A 15,386-nucleotide genomic window follows, 5' to 3' on the forward strand; every position below is an offset into this window, starting at 1 on the left:
AATGATCAAAATAATAGAAATGTGTTCCATGCCAACAAAGAGCTACCGTGCAATTTGGTGAAATGCAACAATTATTCTTAAACTCAGAGGGACATCAATATTGACACAGGTTATTTAAATCTTTTTTTTTTTTTTTAACTCCGTTCACGGGTCTCCTTGCCTCATCTCCTTTCAATTTCAAAGAAGTTTTATGCCACGAATACAGAGTGAATGGAATAGGTGCTTAAAGCAGAACAAATTCATAGAGCTCAAGATAATTTCAATTTTGTGATACATTCGTATGAAGTAATCAACATTTTGCAACCTTACTCAATACTAATCGCTGGTAATTACCATTTATTTTTTAGAAGCTTATGTCCTAAAATAATTATAAAATCTATGCCTCAGATTTTATTTCCAATCATATTAGATTTAATTTATATTTCTAAACAACCTAGACTAATTTGAATCTAAAGTCTGAACAAATTTCTAAATAAAGCAATAGCAATCAGCCCCATCTGATTTTGATTTGTTACTCCTTATTTTTTCTTTTTAAAGACTCTATTCATATGAGAGAGACCATGAGCAGGAGCAGGGGGAAGGGGAGGGTCAGAGGGAGAGAGGGACCAGCCGACTCCCCGCAGGGCAGGGAACCAAATGATTCAGGGACCCAGGACCCCAAGGCTCATGACTCAAGCTGAAGTCAGATGCTTAACCAACTGAGAGACCCAGGAGCTCTGATTTGTGACTTCTTAGTAATTACCAAGATGAAATTTATGCTTAAGCATAAATTATTGACTGTAGACAAAATATTTTTAAGGGTTGATGCCTAATAAGTAATGAAATGTTTTGGTAATATTCACTGAAAATATTTATGATTTATTAAGCAATATTGAAAATAAAAATTCAATAGAAAAGTGAGTTGATGTTCTCCCTACTATTTCAATATATCAAATTTGGGAGGGAGTACAATTCATTTTATATATAATTATAAATTATTTTTTGCAAATAATATAAGAAAAAAAAAACAGGTGTTTTGCTTATTTTTTCTAAAAAGAGTTCTGAATGGGTAGACTTAGTTGGCCATGCCTTATTTCCTTTTTAAAAATGTTCAAGCGCAGGGGTGCTGGGGTGGCTGAGTCAGTTAAGTGTCTGTTGATTTTGACTCAGGTCATGATCTCAGGGTCCTGCGATCAAGTCCCATGTCAGGCGCGCTGCTCAGCAAGGAGTCTGCTTCTCCCTCTCCCTCTGCTCACTCTGTGTGTGTGTGTGTGTTTGTGTGTGCTTGTGTGTCTTAAATAGATAAGCAAATCTTTAAAAAAATAAATAAAATATAAAAATTTCAAAGTTCAGAATTCTAAGATCAACTAATGAGAATCACTTCTTAACCCCAATACCAAATAATAAACCTGATAACATGTGGCTTTCACCTTTTTTACTGCTTTATTAAACTTAGGATAGGAATTTGTTTACATTTTTAATCATTTTCTTTCTAAGAAATTCTAAATCCTATCCTATTAGACTTAACATTATCAACTACTACTTGATTAAATTCATTACTTTGCAAATCAAAAGTAAGTTTTGGCTCTAAAAGGCTACTTCTGGCTTATTAACCTATAATGCAGTTCATGGGTTGGCTTGAAGTAAAAAATTACATGAATAACCCCATCAAATTTAAGAAGATTTGATCCTTGAAGAATGAAAGTTATCTTTCATAAACTATATTGCCACACTTTATCTCACAAACTATCAAACTTCATTTATAAGAGATTATAAATCCCACTGAATTAAAAAATCAAGCATGCTAAGAAAGTTATAGCACACAAATTTTTTTTTTGTCAACTAATAGAAGCAAATAGCAGACAACACAAACATATGATTAGCACAATTAAGGAGGAATAGTATTAATTTATTAAATGGGTTTGATGAACAAATTGGTTTCACATTTTCTCTCTGAAACCAAAGTGAGCTTAATTTGGTTCCATTTATTTATCTCTAATACTTAAAAATATTAGGATCCATCTAACTCTTAGATTTTATAATTACATTAATATAAGAGAGATTCATGTCTGTGACAAGATGTCTAGCTTTAAAAAAATTCTGCATCACCACAAAGGAAATTTTATTTGAATGTAATACCATGTGGGTATCTGTACCTCTTCCATTTTTTTTTACCTGATACCAATAAACATTTGTAAGGTTCGGATACAATTATAATTCCTCAAAAGTCATTAAATTGCCCCAATTCTCTCAGATAATCTAAGGTTCGGTTTTTCCTTTCTTCTCATATCTCAATGCTCTAAAATCTAAAAGTTATTTACACTCATTGGTTCTGCATCATTCTTGGAATACATACAATTTCATAGTGTGTAAGTCTAAAACCAGAATCACACTCTTGGGAAGCCAATTGATTTTACTGAGTAAGAAAGAACTGTGGAGTTCTTTTTTGAAGCATTTGTATTTTCTCCAAAGACCTTAGTTTATTGAAATATTTTAGACATTTTCATATAAAATTCACAATGCACAAAAAATTCATATATGTGTTTTACAGAAGAGCATTTTGGTATTCCGCCTTTTTCATGGACAATCACAACTCCATTTGTTCATCCTATTAATAATCACCAACATTTGAGGACAGCAACAAGAAAATAAAACTGAAAGAATATTTCATCCTAAAATGGTGAAATAATTTCTTCACCTGTAGCTCTATGTTTTAATAAAGCATTTCTTCATCTTCTAAGTAATAATCTCTAACTTTAAAAAAATTTTAAGATTTTATTTATTCACAAGAGACGCAGAGGGAGAGGCAGACATAGGCAGAGGGAGAGGCAGGCTCCCTGTGGGCACCCTGATGCAGGATTCGATCCCAGGACCCTGGGATCATGACCTGAGCCGAAGGCAGATGCTCAACCACTGAGCCACCCAGGTGCCCCGAATCTCAAACTTTTAAGTGTGCACACACACACACACACACACATACTTTTCAAGAACAGAGATTTATGGCATAATGGTGGCTACCATATGCCATAAGAATAATGACTTTTAGAAAGCCAGTTGTTATATTTTCTACCTATGATACTACCTTAATTCAGTGCCAAATATCTTTGCAATTTCATTTTCATTACACTGAGAGATGGACCAATGTCACTTCTAGTCTGGTGAACTTAAATTCTTGTTACAGCTTGGTGTGTTGATTTGCCTGCCTTTCTGCCAGTTGCCGTCATCAGTGCATCTCCCAGAAACGGTACTTCTTTGCATGGGGGCTGCATGCAATCTGCCCTCTGTTAACATTACTGACGAGAAGAGCTCTGAACACGTCACACTCGATTTTCACTTTTGGTTATCTCTGTGAAAGCTGAGTCAAACTGGAACGTGAGACAATGACAACATACTGCATGTTCACAGGTCTCCTCATTGATTTTTACAGATTTTGAGGAAGTTGGAAGTTGTGAGAATGGTCAACAATGCGTTTTGCAAAAAGACTTCCAACATTTTCCATATCCATTCCTCGTGAATTGAAATCAGACTGGTATTTTCATACTCATTCATAGTAAGCAATGTTAAAAATCAACTGTTATTCTTATTTTGACTAATACTCGGATGTTATGTGATGTATAAAACACTATTCTATGGGATTTGCTTGTCTTAAACATCAAAACTTAGATTTTATTTTAAGTGCCAGTTTGCCATATGGAAGACTCATTTATATGAGTCTTTACCAACATGTTATCATAATTATTATTCTTACCCTCTAAAGTTAATAGTGAATAAAAATTCATTTTGTTGAATTAGAAAGGAAAAAGACACATCATGTTTAGAAAGCTTCAAATGGGAGGCAGCTGGGTGGTTCAGTGGTTAAGTATCTGCCTTTGGCTCAGGTCATGATCCCAGAATCCTGGGAGAGAGCCCCACACACATCAGGCTCCCTCTCCCTCTGCCTGCTGCTCCCCCTGCTTGGTCTCCCACGCTCTCTCTCTGTGTCAAATAAATAATAAAATCTTAAAAAAGAAAGAAAGAAAGAAAGAAACCTTCTAATGGATTCAGTTTCTTTATTTTTATTTTTATTTTTATTTATTTATGATAGTCACAGAGAGAGAGAGAGAGAGGCAGAGACACAGGCAGAGGGAGAAGCAGGCTCCATGCACCGGGAGCCTGATGTGGGATTCGATCCCGGGTCTCCAGGATCGCGCCCTGGGCCAAAGGCAGGCGCCAAACCGCTGCGCCACCCAGGGATCCCTGGATTCAGTTTCTATGTTAAAAATTAAACAGATAAAACCAGAGGACAATAAATCTTGAAGAAATTAATACTTTCAATTCATGATAGAGAATTTCTAGGACATTATAATGAGATTCTATAAAAGTGCAATAGGCATTATATAATTATAACAATTCTGTTTTATTGAAAATTATGCTAAAATATTTATATCTACTGTCTCTTGAGCTTTTGTTTCTATTGTTTGTCTTTACCCAACTTAGTATTTGCAAATACACATAATTAACATAATTTCTTGAAATGTAAATATACAAGCAATAAGAATTTTGCTTTCTGTCCTCATACCTATGACAAGAATGATTTTTGGTCGAGGTCTAGTAGGATCAAAAACCTCATACTCCTCAATTAACTCTGCAGTCTCAGAGAGGTCCGTATCACTTTCTATGGAGAATTGATGGATTGGAGGGAGCCGATCATACCGCCGATATGGAAAGTTGGAATTTTCAGGCATTACTGCAAAAGAGTAAGATAACTTTGAAACGGGAAAAAAAAGCATAATAAAACATTTTTTGTACTTAGCCAGTCAGTGGAGATAATTTTTCAAACTAAATGAGTTCGATTTTTTTCAAGTGGAAGGAGACCCCATCCTATAAGTGATCTGCAAACTTTTCCTTAATCGGCCATTCAGTATTTTGAACTTTGCACAGTCTCAAACCCAACTTGGTCATGTAGCAGGAAAGTGGTCATAGACAACATACAAACAACGGATGAGTTTGTGTTCCTACAAAACTTTATAAAAACAGATAAGGAGCCAGACTCAGTACGTGGGTTATAATTTGCCAAACCCTGTTCCGAAGGAACCCGCTTAAGTACTGCTTAATCTTGTTTGGTAGTTTTTATATACTCTGATCTCTGCAAACAGTGTCGCTGGAGTTGTGTAGTATACAACCTCACAATTCTCCCAACCTTACACAGCTGCTAATTCCCATGTTGTTCGAGGCTCAGCCTTGGTTCTTGTAGTTCATGGCTACTTCTGTCCTCAACCCATGTGTCAGTAACCCAGGAGACAAAGAGAAGCCCTAACTACCCAACAGGCACTGCATAGAAGAAACAGGAGGCCACTTGGCTTTCTATGAGTGACTTGGCTATGGGGACTACTGGATTTTAGCATGTCATTGTGCTCATATCTCTTTCTGGGATATTGATAGGTAGAACTTCTCATGCTCTGTTGACACAATAGATGAGGTCATTGACTACTGACCCACTGGACTCGCTTCAGTTCCAAGAAAGGAGTAGAGTCATCTGCAATAATAGTGGATATTCTTTAGAAAACTATGGGAAGGGTTTATGATAGGAAAGGCACTGACAACAGTATCCTGGTCTGCCTGGAAATCAAATGGCTTCCCCTAACACAGGGCAAAACTCAAGGCATTATCCTCAATTATTTTCTTCCCTTATTCTTCACATTTATTGCCATAGATTTTATATCCAAAATATATCCCAAATACCCAAACTTTTCTCCAACTCCTCTATCACGAATCTTGCCCAAGCCACCAGCATTTATCTGGACAACTGTAACAGACTCTTTACTGATCTGCCTGCTTCCAATCTTGTCCCCACAATCCACTGCCCGAAATGCTCTGCTCGCCTTTCACACTTCAGCTCACATGAAACCTCCTATAAGGGGACTTCACTGACTTTTTAATCTCGAGTAGTCACCTAATTTCAAGGATATCACTCTAAGTCGCTCTACGAAGCATCTACTACTTCACAATTTGAAAGCTCTCCATTCACTGTCTTCTCCCATTAGAATGTTTAGTTCCATGAAGCAGGGACCTTACTTATCTGGAACTGTAACCTTGGGATTTAGAACTATGGTTGGCACGTAGTGTCCAATAAATATTTGTTGAATTGGTAACAGAGAACAGATGGTTTCCCATAGAGAAAAACCAGAAGATGGGTAGGCAGGTGTGGCTATAGGGTGGAGGGACTTAACCACCAGAGTAAAGGGTTTAGCATTAACCTGGTAGAAAGCCAGCAGAGAAGTTTTTTGGCGTGGGGGGGGGAGGGGTAAAGTAGGGACATAATTAAATACGAAATATGTTTTTTAGGAAGATTAATCTGGTGATGGTTAGAAGGGATTTGATTTGGGAGATGGGGGGCAGAAAGAATAGCAGCTAGGAGTCAGGTACTGTAATGCACAGGTGAGAAATGAGGGCTTCAGTTAAGAGGGGTAGCACAGGAAATGGACACGAGTGGTGAGATACAAAGAACACAGTTAGGATTGGGATCTGTGACATGAAAGGAGGTGACACTACAAAAACAATTACCAGGTTTCAAGTTTAAATAAATAAGGAACACACTGCATTTCATACAGTTTCCTGCCTTCTCTTTTCTGCTCCAGAAATGGTGGGCTTCTGTTATTACTGTCTATACCGTAGCCTCTTCCTCAATGTCAGGAACTCCTGTTCTCTATTCCCTGGTATATACTCGAACTCTTCCATCCTTCTCTAGCTAACACCCACTTAGCTTTCTGTCTCCAAGCACTAGCATATCACTTCTTCCAGGAAGCCTACCTTGAACCCCAGCCTACCTTGGATCCACTCCCCTGTTTATATGATTGATCCTATAGCATATGGTATTTCCTAGAGCACCGACTGGGCTTTTAATTATATATATATATTTTTTTTTCACAACCAATGTTTTTTATTCTATCATCAAAATGATTGCCAATTTCATTATTTTTGTTTCAACAATTATTCCTGATTAACATCATCTTACACAAATTCTTTAAAAATAACCTCAGCATTATAGTCTATACCAAACTGTTATGTATATATACTATATACATATATATGTGTATATATACATGATACATATATTTTGTACCTATATAGGGTGTCCACTCTCTACACTCCTATAGTATTACCAAAGCATTTCTTTTAATATTTCATTTTTAACTGAAGTATAATTAACATAGCATTATATTGGGATCCCTGGGTGGCGCAGTGGTTTAGCGCCTGCCTTTGGCCCAGGGCGCGATCCTGGAGACCCAGGATCGAATCCCACATCGGGCTCCCGGTGCATGGAGCCTGCTTCTCCCTCTGCCTGTGTCTCTGCTTCTCTCTCCCTCTCTCTCACTGTGTGCCTATCATAAATAAATAAAATTAAAAAAAAAAAAACAAAAAAAAAAACATAGCGTTATATTAATTTCAGGTGTACAATGTAATGACTCAATAATTCTATACACTTCTCAGTGCCCATCAAGGTAAATTACTCTTAATCTCCTTTGTCTACTTCACTCATTCCTCCCCCCTCCCAATCTCCCCTCTGGCAACCCTCAGTTTATTTTCTGTATTTAGGATTCTGGTCTTTTGTTTGTTTGCTCATTTGCTTTGTTTTAAATCCGCCATGTGAATGAGATCATATAGTATTTGTCTTTCTCTGACTTATTTTATTTAGCATAATACCCTCTACAGCACTCCATGAAGGCAGGTACCATGTTTGTTCTTTGTCACTGGCTATATCCTCAGTCTTAAAAGAATGTCTGACAAATAGCAGTGTTCAATAAATGGTTATTATAATGCTCAACTGACTCATAGACTGACTTCATCAAAATAAGGAAAGAAAGGAGTGCTGGTTTTGAAGCAAATATGTTATGATTGCTTTTTAAACATGTTGAGTATACGATGACAGAACAGAAGCTTTATGGACATTTGGAGCTATGGGATTAGACCCCTTATCTGCAACTATTTGTTCAATTGTATACATATGACAGAAAAATATGGATGCTTATCTCACATTGATAGTAAAATCCTTTCAGTCAATAATTTATCCTTGATTTTTATCATATTTTATGTATGAAATGATGTATAAAAGTAATTTGCCTAAATGATTAAAATGTTTTAATTCACAGAATAATTTTTCATGATAATTACATATTAGCATAGCTACGCCAGTATTTCAGCAAAATATGCATGAATCACTTTTTATTTCTAAAAATAATCATGATGCTTTAAGTTACTGGGAAGTTATCTGTTTTCTTTAATTTAATAATCTATTCCATAAATTATAGCTAAAAGTTACAAAGCACAAGTAAAGCATATCATAAAATGTTATTTTTACAGAAAAGTCAATTCAAAAATCATTTTCCATCTTTCAGCATGTAATAAGACAGTCATCATTGTATATTGAATGGTTCTATTTGTACATAGATTAATTAGAAGACCTCTGAGAAGGAATTCTGGTAAAGTATTAGTAGACATGGAGATTCTAAAATTAACAAACAGTTTTAATTCTAATGACAGTTAGACCTACATTTTCCATTCCTGTTTTAGCTTATCCTGCTAAATCAGGAGTTCCAAACTGGTCATTTGTAGGCCCAATATAGCCCCAGAGATGTGTTTTGTTCAGCTCAGTGTGTTTCTAAAATTTGTACATGACTGCCTTTAGACAATGACTGTTCTCTCTAATTTGACCACAGTCCCCACTGTTGTCTATTATACACTTGGCCTGCCTGGCTTCTGTGTATAATCAAGCCAAGTAATAGTATGAAATGGAAGCATTTGGATTTTATCTTGTTGCAAAAGTCACTTTTCATACCCAGTCTGACAGCAGCTTTGGGGCTAAGGTAATATCATATCTTCTTAGATTTAAACTTAAAAATGTAAAATATTTTAGACGAGATTCAGTAATACCTAAGGTTTGTTAGCGCCTTAAGGTCTAGAAAGGATTCCCCATACTAATCTCACTTGATTTAACAAGGGCATGGTGTGCGTATTTAACCCCGAGCCAGATTCTAACGGTATGACAACACCCAGGGAAGTAAGTTAGCCATTTGGGGAAGGTATATGAACTCTTCAAGCCCATGAAGACATCATTTGGTTCACCAAAGCAGAAATTGACTGAGTCTCAGAGGTAACTGGCACTTGAGCATTCAGGCCTGAATCAACTAGTGATGATTCCCACACGGATGGGGAAGGATTCTACTCTCCAGAGATGCTTCTGAGAAAATGTTGGTTCTGCTTATCCTTTCTGCTTGTGTTTCTTAAAAATTAACACACCATGACTTTTCTCCATGCTGCGTTCAAAAAAAATCTAAGTGGGGCATACTAATTAAACTGAAGTTTATGTCTCTCTTTATTTGGTACAAATACTTGTAATACTTGTATTATAAATACTTCAAATTCTGTCTGTATAGCTAAAACTTTTCATAGTACTATTTTTGAAAGTGATGTGAATTTTGAAAATATAATGATCTTGCCCACTGGGAAAGAACAAATATAGTTTCCCCTGATTGAAAATGATTCCATTTTGCACATACTATTGTTCTTGTCAATTTCAACCAGAGCCTAAAAGGCTTTGGCTGATGTTGAACCACTAATTTGGATAAGCATGTAATTCAGAAAGCTATCAGAATATACCATGAATCTCCTCTACTGAACTCTAATTCTTAGTTTCAAACTATTCTTAAAATTGCTAGGCAAGTTCACGTCTTCTACTTCTTTTATAGCATCTAAATGTCCAATCTAATATGTTGCATTCCGCATTAATAAATGCTCGTTGGATAAGCTAGTATAAACTTTACATGCATTTATGCAGAGGCATTAATATGGACTTTGAGTTTGTAAACATATTACACCACACTCTTCCCAGCTAATAAAAAAAAATGTTGAATTGTTACATAACAGCTATTTGGTCTATCCATTTATTTGGGAGATTCTTATTTGCAATTTTAAGAAAAATTCATAGTTTGCTAATGCAATTCATTTTGTAAAATAATGAAGTCAGAAATACAAAATTTCATTAAGCCTTTATGGAAATGCTGGACAGTGGCATGTGATTTTGTTTGTCTTATCACAAAGGTGATTAGAATTCAGAGCAGAGAGATTAATCATGTTCCAGGGCCAATGTCTTTCTAGGCTTTTGGAAACCTAATAAATTAAATAACTGCCTACAGTCTACATGGTGTGTTTTAAAGAAAACCATTATAACTATAAACCATTATTCTACATATACATTACCATTTCTTAGAAAGGATCTCCTCGACTGCCCTCCATTGAGTGGAGGTAGGGTCTTCTTTTCCTGGCTGACAAATGTGTCCCATTTCACCTTGTCACAGCCGCCTAATTCCTTGACTTTCTGTAAACAACTTTCCAAGTACTCCACTGGGTCTTCGGGCTTAGAACACATCAGTCCATTCAAAAGGCTCTGAAATACAACAACAAAATACACCCATATAAAATAGGTTTTAAAACCACCTTTGTTAAAATGGTTGTATGTCCTATCTTTAAATTCTGGGTTGTTTCTGTTCTTTGCATTTGTTTTTTAAATAAACAACTGAAATTATGACCTGCTGAGTAATTAAGATAACCCCTGACTTCTTGACCATAAGTTTCCAGCTCACCATTCTCTGCCTTTTAAACAAGTCAGACTACATAGCTTAAAACAGAGGAGCCCTATCAAAGCGAGATAAAGTATAGCGTGTAAATATGCTCCAGTCATCATTTATCTTATTCCTACCCATTTTTATGGGCTCTATACCTCAATTTCTTCATTGGCAAAATGAAGTTTTACCTTCCTCATAGAGTTTTTTAAGGATTAAAAATGTAATATTTGTAAAGTGCATATCAAGGGCCTGACACATAGTAAATATGCAATAGATGTTGGTGGGTTTTGGTAACATTATTATTATCAGGAGGCCTCCCCTAAGCTCCCAGGTAGGTTTGTGGACCTCTTCCTTTGCATTCCACATTACCCAGAAAAAACCCACCTTGCCTGTCATTTTACACTGAAACCATCAGTTTATGTATTGGCCTCATGTTCTAAACTGTAAACTCTTCAACAACACAGATTGGGTCTTTTTTATTTTTCAGTCTCTAGCTCCTGACATTGTCCCTGGCACATTGGAGGTTGCATATTGGACTATTTTCTAATTAGGAAAAAATTTTTACTCAAAACAGTCTGAGACTTTAAAAAAAAATGCTATTTGATATATAATGTCCACAATATCCATTGAGGTTAAAGAGGAAAGCCTGGTGTCCAATGTGTCACATGTACTAATTTCTAAAAATGCTACAAATTTGGAAATGGTGACTCCTGGGAACTGGAGTGATGTGCAGAATATTTTCCTTTACAGTATTTCATGGAAAAAGCATAGAGGATTATTATCACCAACATACATTATCAATGTACAACACACACACACACCCTTTAAAGGCTGACATCTTTGTCAAATACAGTATTTTATTTTCAAATTATTCTTGTGCAATTTGCTCTTTCTAGGTGCATTCGTTCTCTCAAATCCCAAATAGCGTGGGCTGGAGTGCTCAGAGGAGTTCAACAGCAGAGCGAGAGGAAAAAACCAATCTGGGCATCCACATTCAGTTTGTGTGTCAAGACCTGTGTTACATACACACACAGACACACACACACACATTGTGTTTAACTCCTCACATTCCTATATTAATATAATTAACAGTGGCAGTGCTTACTCTATGCCTTAGTTCACCCAATGCACTCTTCAGCCCTATGTGGTATTATTACCCCCATTTTATAGATTAGGAAACCATGGCTCAGAGATGTTAATGAGTTGATCAAGGTTATTGAGCTGGAAACTTGGAGGCCCAGGATTCCAACTCAATGTTTTTTTATTCCAAAACTCACATATTCCTCTCTACATATCTTGCAAAAGTATGATATGGAATAAAAATAAAATGCCAGATTATCTGTGCCCATACATAATCCAACTACAATATGAATCAGTCAAGTTTTCTCTTTTTAAATTCCTATTATTAACTAAAATGAGTGAACATATTCAATGAATTTTTTTTTTACTGGAAAATACACATTTCCAGCTTCCTTAAAGAAATCTGACTCCCCAAAGTGTACTGATTTTAGAAGGAATGAGTTCCACTCCTTCATGGATAATTTTAACCCTTCAAATAGTCAGCCACCATCAGGGATCCAAGATAACTAACCAGCCGACGTTATTATTCAGTCTCTTTGAGTTAATCCTTTGAGAACCTGAATAATCTAATTTGACTTTCACCAGAATTCAAATTAATTGCTATATCTCTACTCTAAGGTACAGTAATGTAAGATCAATACATACCCCCTGAGGTTAGAGTCAAGAAATCATGACAATATCAGGGGAAAGTAGTTTTTATTTTAAACATTTAATCTAAAAATGGAAACACGTTTCAAACTTGAACCTACCAGAGGTATCCCATTTAATGCATATGATGTCTCAAGTCAGGAGAAAATCTGAAAAGGTCAGTGAGATACATCTAGTTGTTTGACAATATGTAGATTCAATAATCAATTACTTGGCCCATTGTGGTGTCTGAAATCTACAGCGAGGACAATATTTTTGGTTTGATAGATACCTGATTGATAAATTCCATATACTTAGAAACTTGGCCTACCATTATTATGGTTTGACAGAAAGAAATTCAGTTCGGAAGCAAAGTATTTGGTTTTACTGTCTATATTTATCCCATGGAGAACTGGCAGGTTTTACTTCTGTCTTGTTCTGGATAAAGCCTAGATTCTCACTGGTAGGATGGAGCCTTTGGAGGTCACCAGCAGTCTTTTTCCATCTTCCAATTGTCCAGGATTGCATTTAAGTACATTGTATTACTGCATTTTACCTAAGCGAGTGGACTTCCTTTACTGGGTACCACTACTTTAAAACGTTCCATTCATATGCAGAAAAACAAAACAAAACAAAATGCATAATACCTGAACAATGCCTGCCATCATCTATTTGCATACACAGTATAGATTTTCATGAACAAACTAAAAAAAAAAAATCTCTGTGGTTACCAAGGAGGAAAAACAGCGCCCACATTTATAAAGAAAACAGACATACTATTAAGAAGCACTTTGCAATCAGGTGACACTCCTGCAGATGTTTCTAATTGTTCTTCTAGAAGTATAGAAATGAAATTGATCACAGTAGTTTTTATGTCATAACCTTCTGCTCTTCAGCTCCATATTCACTTTTTGAAAATTTAAAAAAAAAAAAAAACTCTTTAAGAATCCTACCTACCCCAAGACCTGTCCTTATGCAACAACTCTCCCATTTTTTTCAAGCATGAGTAACACACTTGCTAGATTTGGGTTTCACACACCAGGCTTGTGTTCAGTGTGGTTTACCTGGAAATCTTGGCTTCAGACCAACCTGAAACCGGTGGCTTACAGAGGTGAGAGAAAATGAAGATCTGCAATGATGGTGGCCCATTTTAAAGATAATTTAGGAAAAGAGGCATCAAATTCTTTTCCCAGATGGTGTCTTAAAATTCCTTTTAGCAGAACACGAGAAAGAACAATTCATGATCCCTGGTTTTCCTGGATCAGTCTACAGTCTACTATCTTTCAGAAACGGGGGGGGGGGGGGGGGGGGCAGGTTTGCAGTGAATGGAATTCACCTTTCAGGGCCCCACCGATGAAGCTTGGCTCGCTTCCTTGTTTTGTTTTGTTTCTAACCCAAAACACATAGAATTCAGTAATTTTTCGAAATTCAAATAGAGAGAGAAGGAAAAGAGGCAAAAGGCTCCGCGACGTCGGCTCTGGTCTAGAACAGGGTTCCCCCCAGTTCATGGCTCAAGCCGCCTCTCCCACGTCCCCGAAGTGCTCCCCATTCCCCGGGTCCCCGGTGTAGACGCTGCCGCGCTGCGGTCCGAGGATCCGAGGACGGAGCAACAGGAGTCACGCCCGCCTCGCCGCTCCCTCCCCGCCTCGCGCTGCCCAGGTGGGTCGGGGGCGGCCGGCAAAGCTGCAGCCGGGGGTCGCCGAGGGAGGACGGTCCCTGCCAAGGCCACGGGAAACGTGCTCAGGAGTTCGTTCACCGAGAGCGCGGCGCGGCGCGGGGGCCTGCCTCCCGGGCGACCTGCTGCGCTCGACGGGTCTGGATTTGGTTTTTGCATCTTCATCCCTCATCCCTGTGCCCCGAGCTGTCCCCGCTCCGGCTGCTTCCGTCCCCACGTCCCCTCCCCGCGGGGTCCTCACCCTTCGCGCGCGGAGGGGCCCGGGCTCCCGACCCCAGGGCTTCGAGTCCCCGGGGGGCCTGAGCGCCCGCGCACCCACCTGGCCCGCCCGCAGCCCCCCGCCCCAAGCGTGAGGGGTTCGCCGGGGGGCAACCTGCTTCCTGCCCGAGCCCTGCTGGGAGGCTCAAACTTGATCTGCGAGATGCGGCTTCGGAGCCCAGCCCAGCCTTCGGACGGGGACCCGCACCAGCGGCAGGGCGAGCTCTGCACGCGCCTCCGCCTCCGCGCCCGGGGCGCCGAGGTGGGCCCCGCCGCGCCCCGGGGGGCCTCCCCCCCCCCCCGGCCGTCGGCCAGCCCCGGCCCCCTACCTCGAAAAGCTGAGGGATTTCCCTCCGGGCCAGGTACTCCTTGGCATCGTTGGTGTTCATGGCTGCGCCGCGCGTGCCGCGGGGCCCCGGCGGGGAGGCTCCCGGGCTGCGGCCCCCGGGCTGCGGCTGGCGGGGTCCGCCGAGCTCGGTGCAGCGCCGGAGCTCACGCGCACACGCTCCCCCGCGCGGCTCTGCGCGCCCAGGCCACCGCCCCCTCCGCCGCTCCCGGGCCTGTGCGCTCCGCGCTGCCGCCGCCCCCGCCTGGGGGAGCTGCGGGCTCGGAGCGGCGGCTCCCGGGGGGCTCCCGGGCAGCGCAGCGGGGACGGTGGAGGCTCGGCGGCGCTGGAGGCGGTGGACGTGGAGGTGGAGGTGGAGGTGGAGGTGGAGGTGGAGGTGGAGGCTCGGCGGCGCTGGAGGCTCGGCGGCGGCGGTGGAGGTGGAGGCTCGGCGGCGGCGGTGGAGGCGGTGGAGGCGCGGCGGCCGCCAGGCAGCAGCCCCGGAGCCTCTCCCGCTCTGCGCCTCCGGGAGCTGGGTCTGCGGCGGCGGCCAGTCACGCTGCGCGGGGGCGGGGGGGGGGGCGCGGAGGGGGGTCAGGGGGGGCGCGGGGGCGGGGGGCTCGCGGTCACTCCCTGCGGGTCACACCACCGCCGGGGGCGCGGCCACCTGCCAGCAGGTGCCCTGAGCGAGAGTGGGGGCTCTAGGAACGTGCCCCCTCCCTCCACGCCTCCCCCCAACCCCAGACTTACTCCCGCGTCCCCCCCTCCCGGGGGGGGGGGGCAGAAACCTAAATGTTACAGCATCTGCCATTCATTCCTAAGGTTACCGATGTTTCATCAC

At 40.4% G+C, this 15,386-nt stretch overlaps 1 protein-coding gene across 2 annotated transcripts in view; it reads right to left on the reverse strand.

The window, feature by feature from the left end:
• The window catches only part of AK5 (adenylate kinase 5), a 235,854-nt gene extending 220,787 nt beyond the window's left edge, over nucleotides 1–15,067 (reverse strand). The window contains exons 1-3 of one of the 2 annotated variants that reach the window (XM_072754843.1): nucleotides 14,550–15,067; nucleotides 10,216–10,402; nucleotides 4,538–4,705 (exon numbers count right to left, since the gene is read on the reverse strand). In XM_072754843.1, coding sequence (XP_072610944.1) covers nucleotides 4,538–4,705; nucleotides 10,216–10,402; nucleotides 14,550–14,609 — 415 coding nt within the window. In that variant the 5' untranslated portion in view covers nucleotides 14,610–15,067. The remainder of the gene's footprint in view (nucleotides 1–4,537; nucleotides 4,706–10,215; nucleotides 10,403–14,549) is intronic. The other variant, XM_072754844.1, reaches the window with a different exon arrangement.
• Between the last annotated feature and the right edge of the window lie 319 nt (nucleotides 15,068–15,386).

Source organism: Vulpes vulpes, chromosome 3 (genome assembly GCF_048418805.1).
Source record: "Vulpes vulpes isolate BD-2025 chromosome 3, VulVul3, whole genome shotgun sequence".
NCBI classification, from domain to species: Eukaryota; Metazoa; Chordata; class Mammalia; order Carnivora; family Canidae; genus Vulpes; species Vulpes vulpes.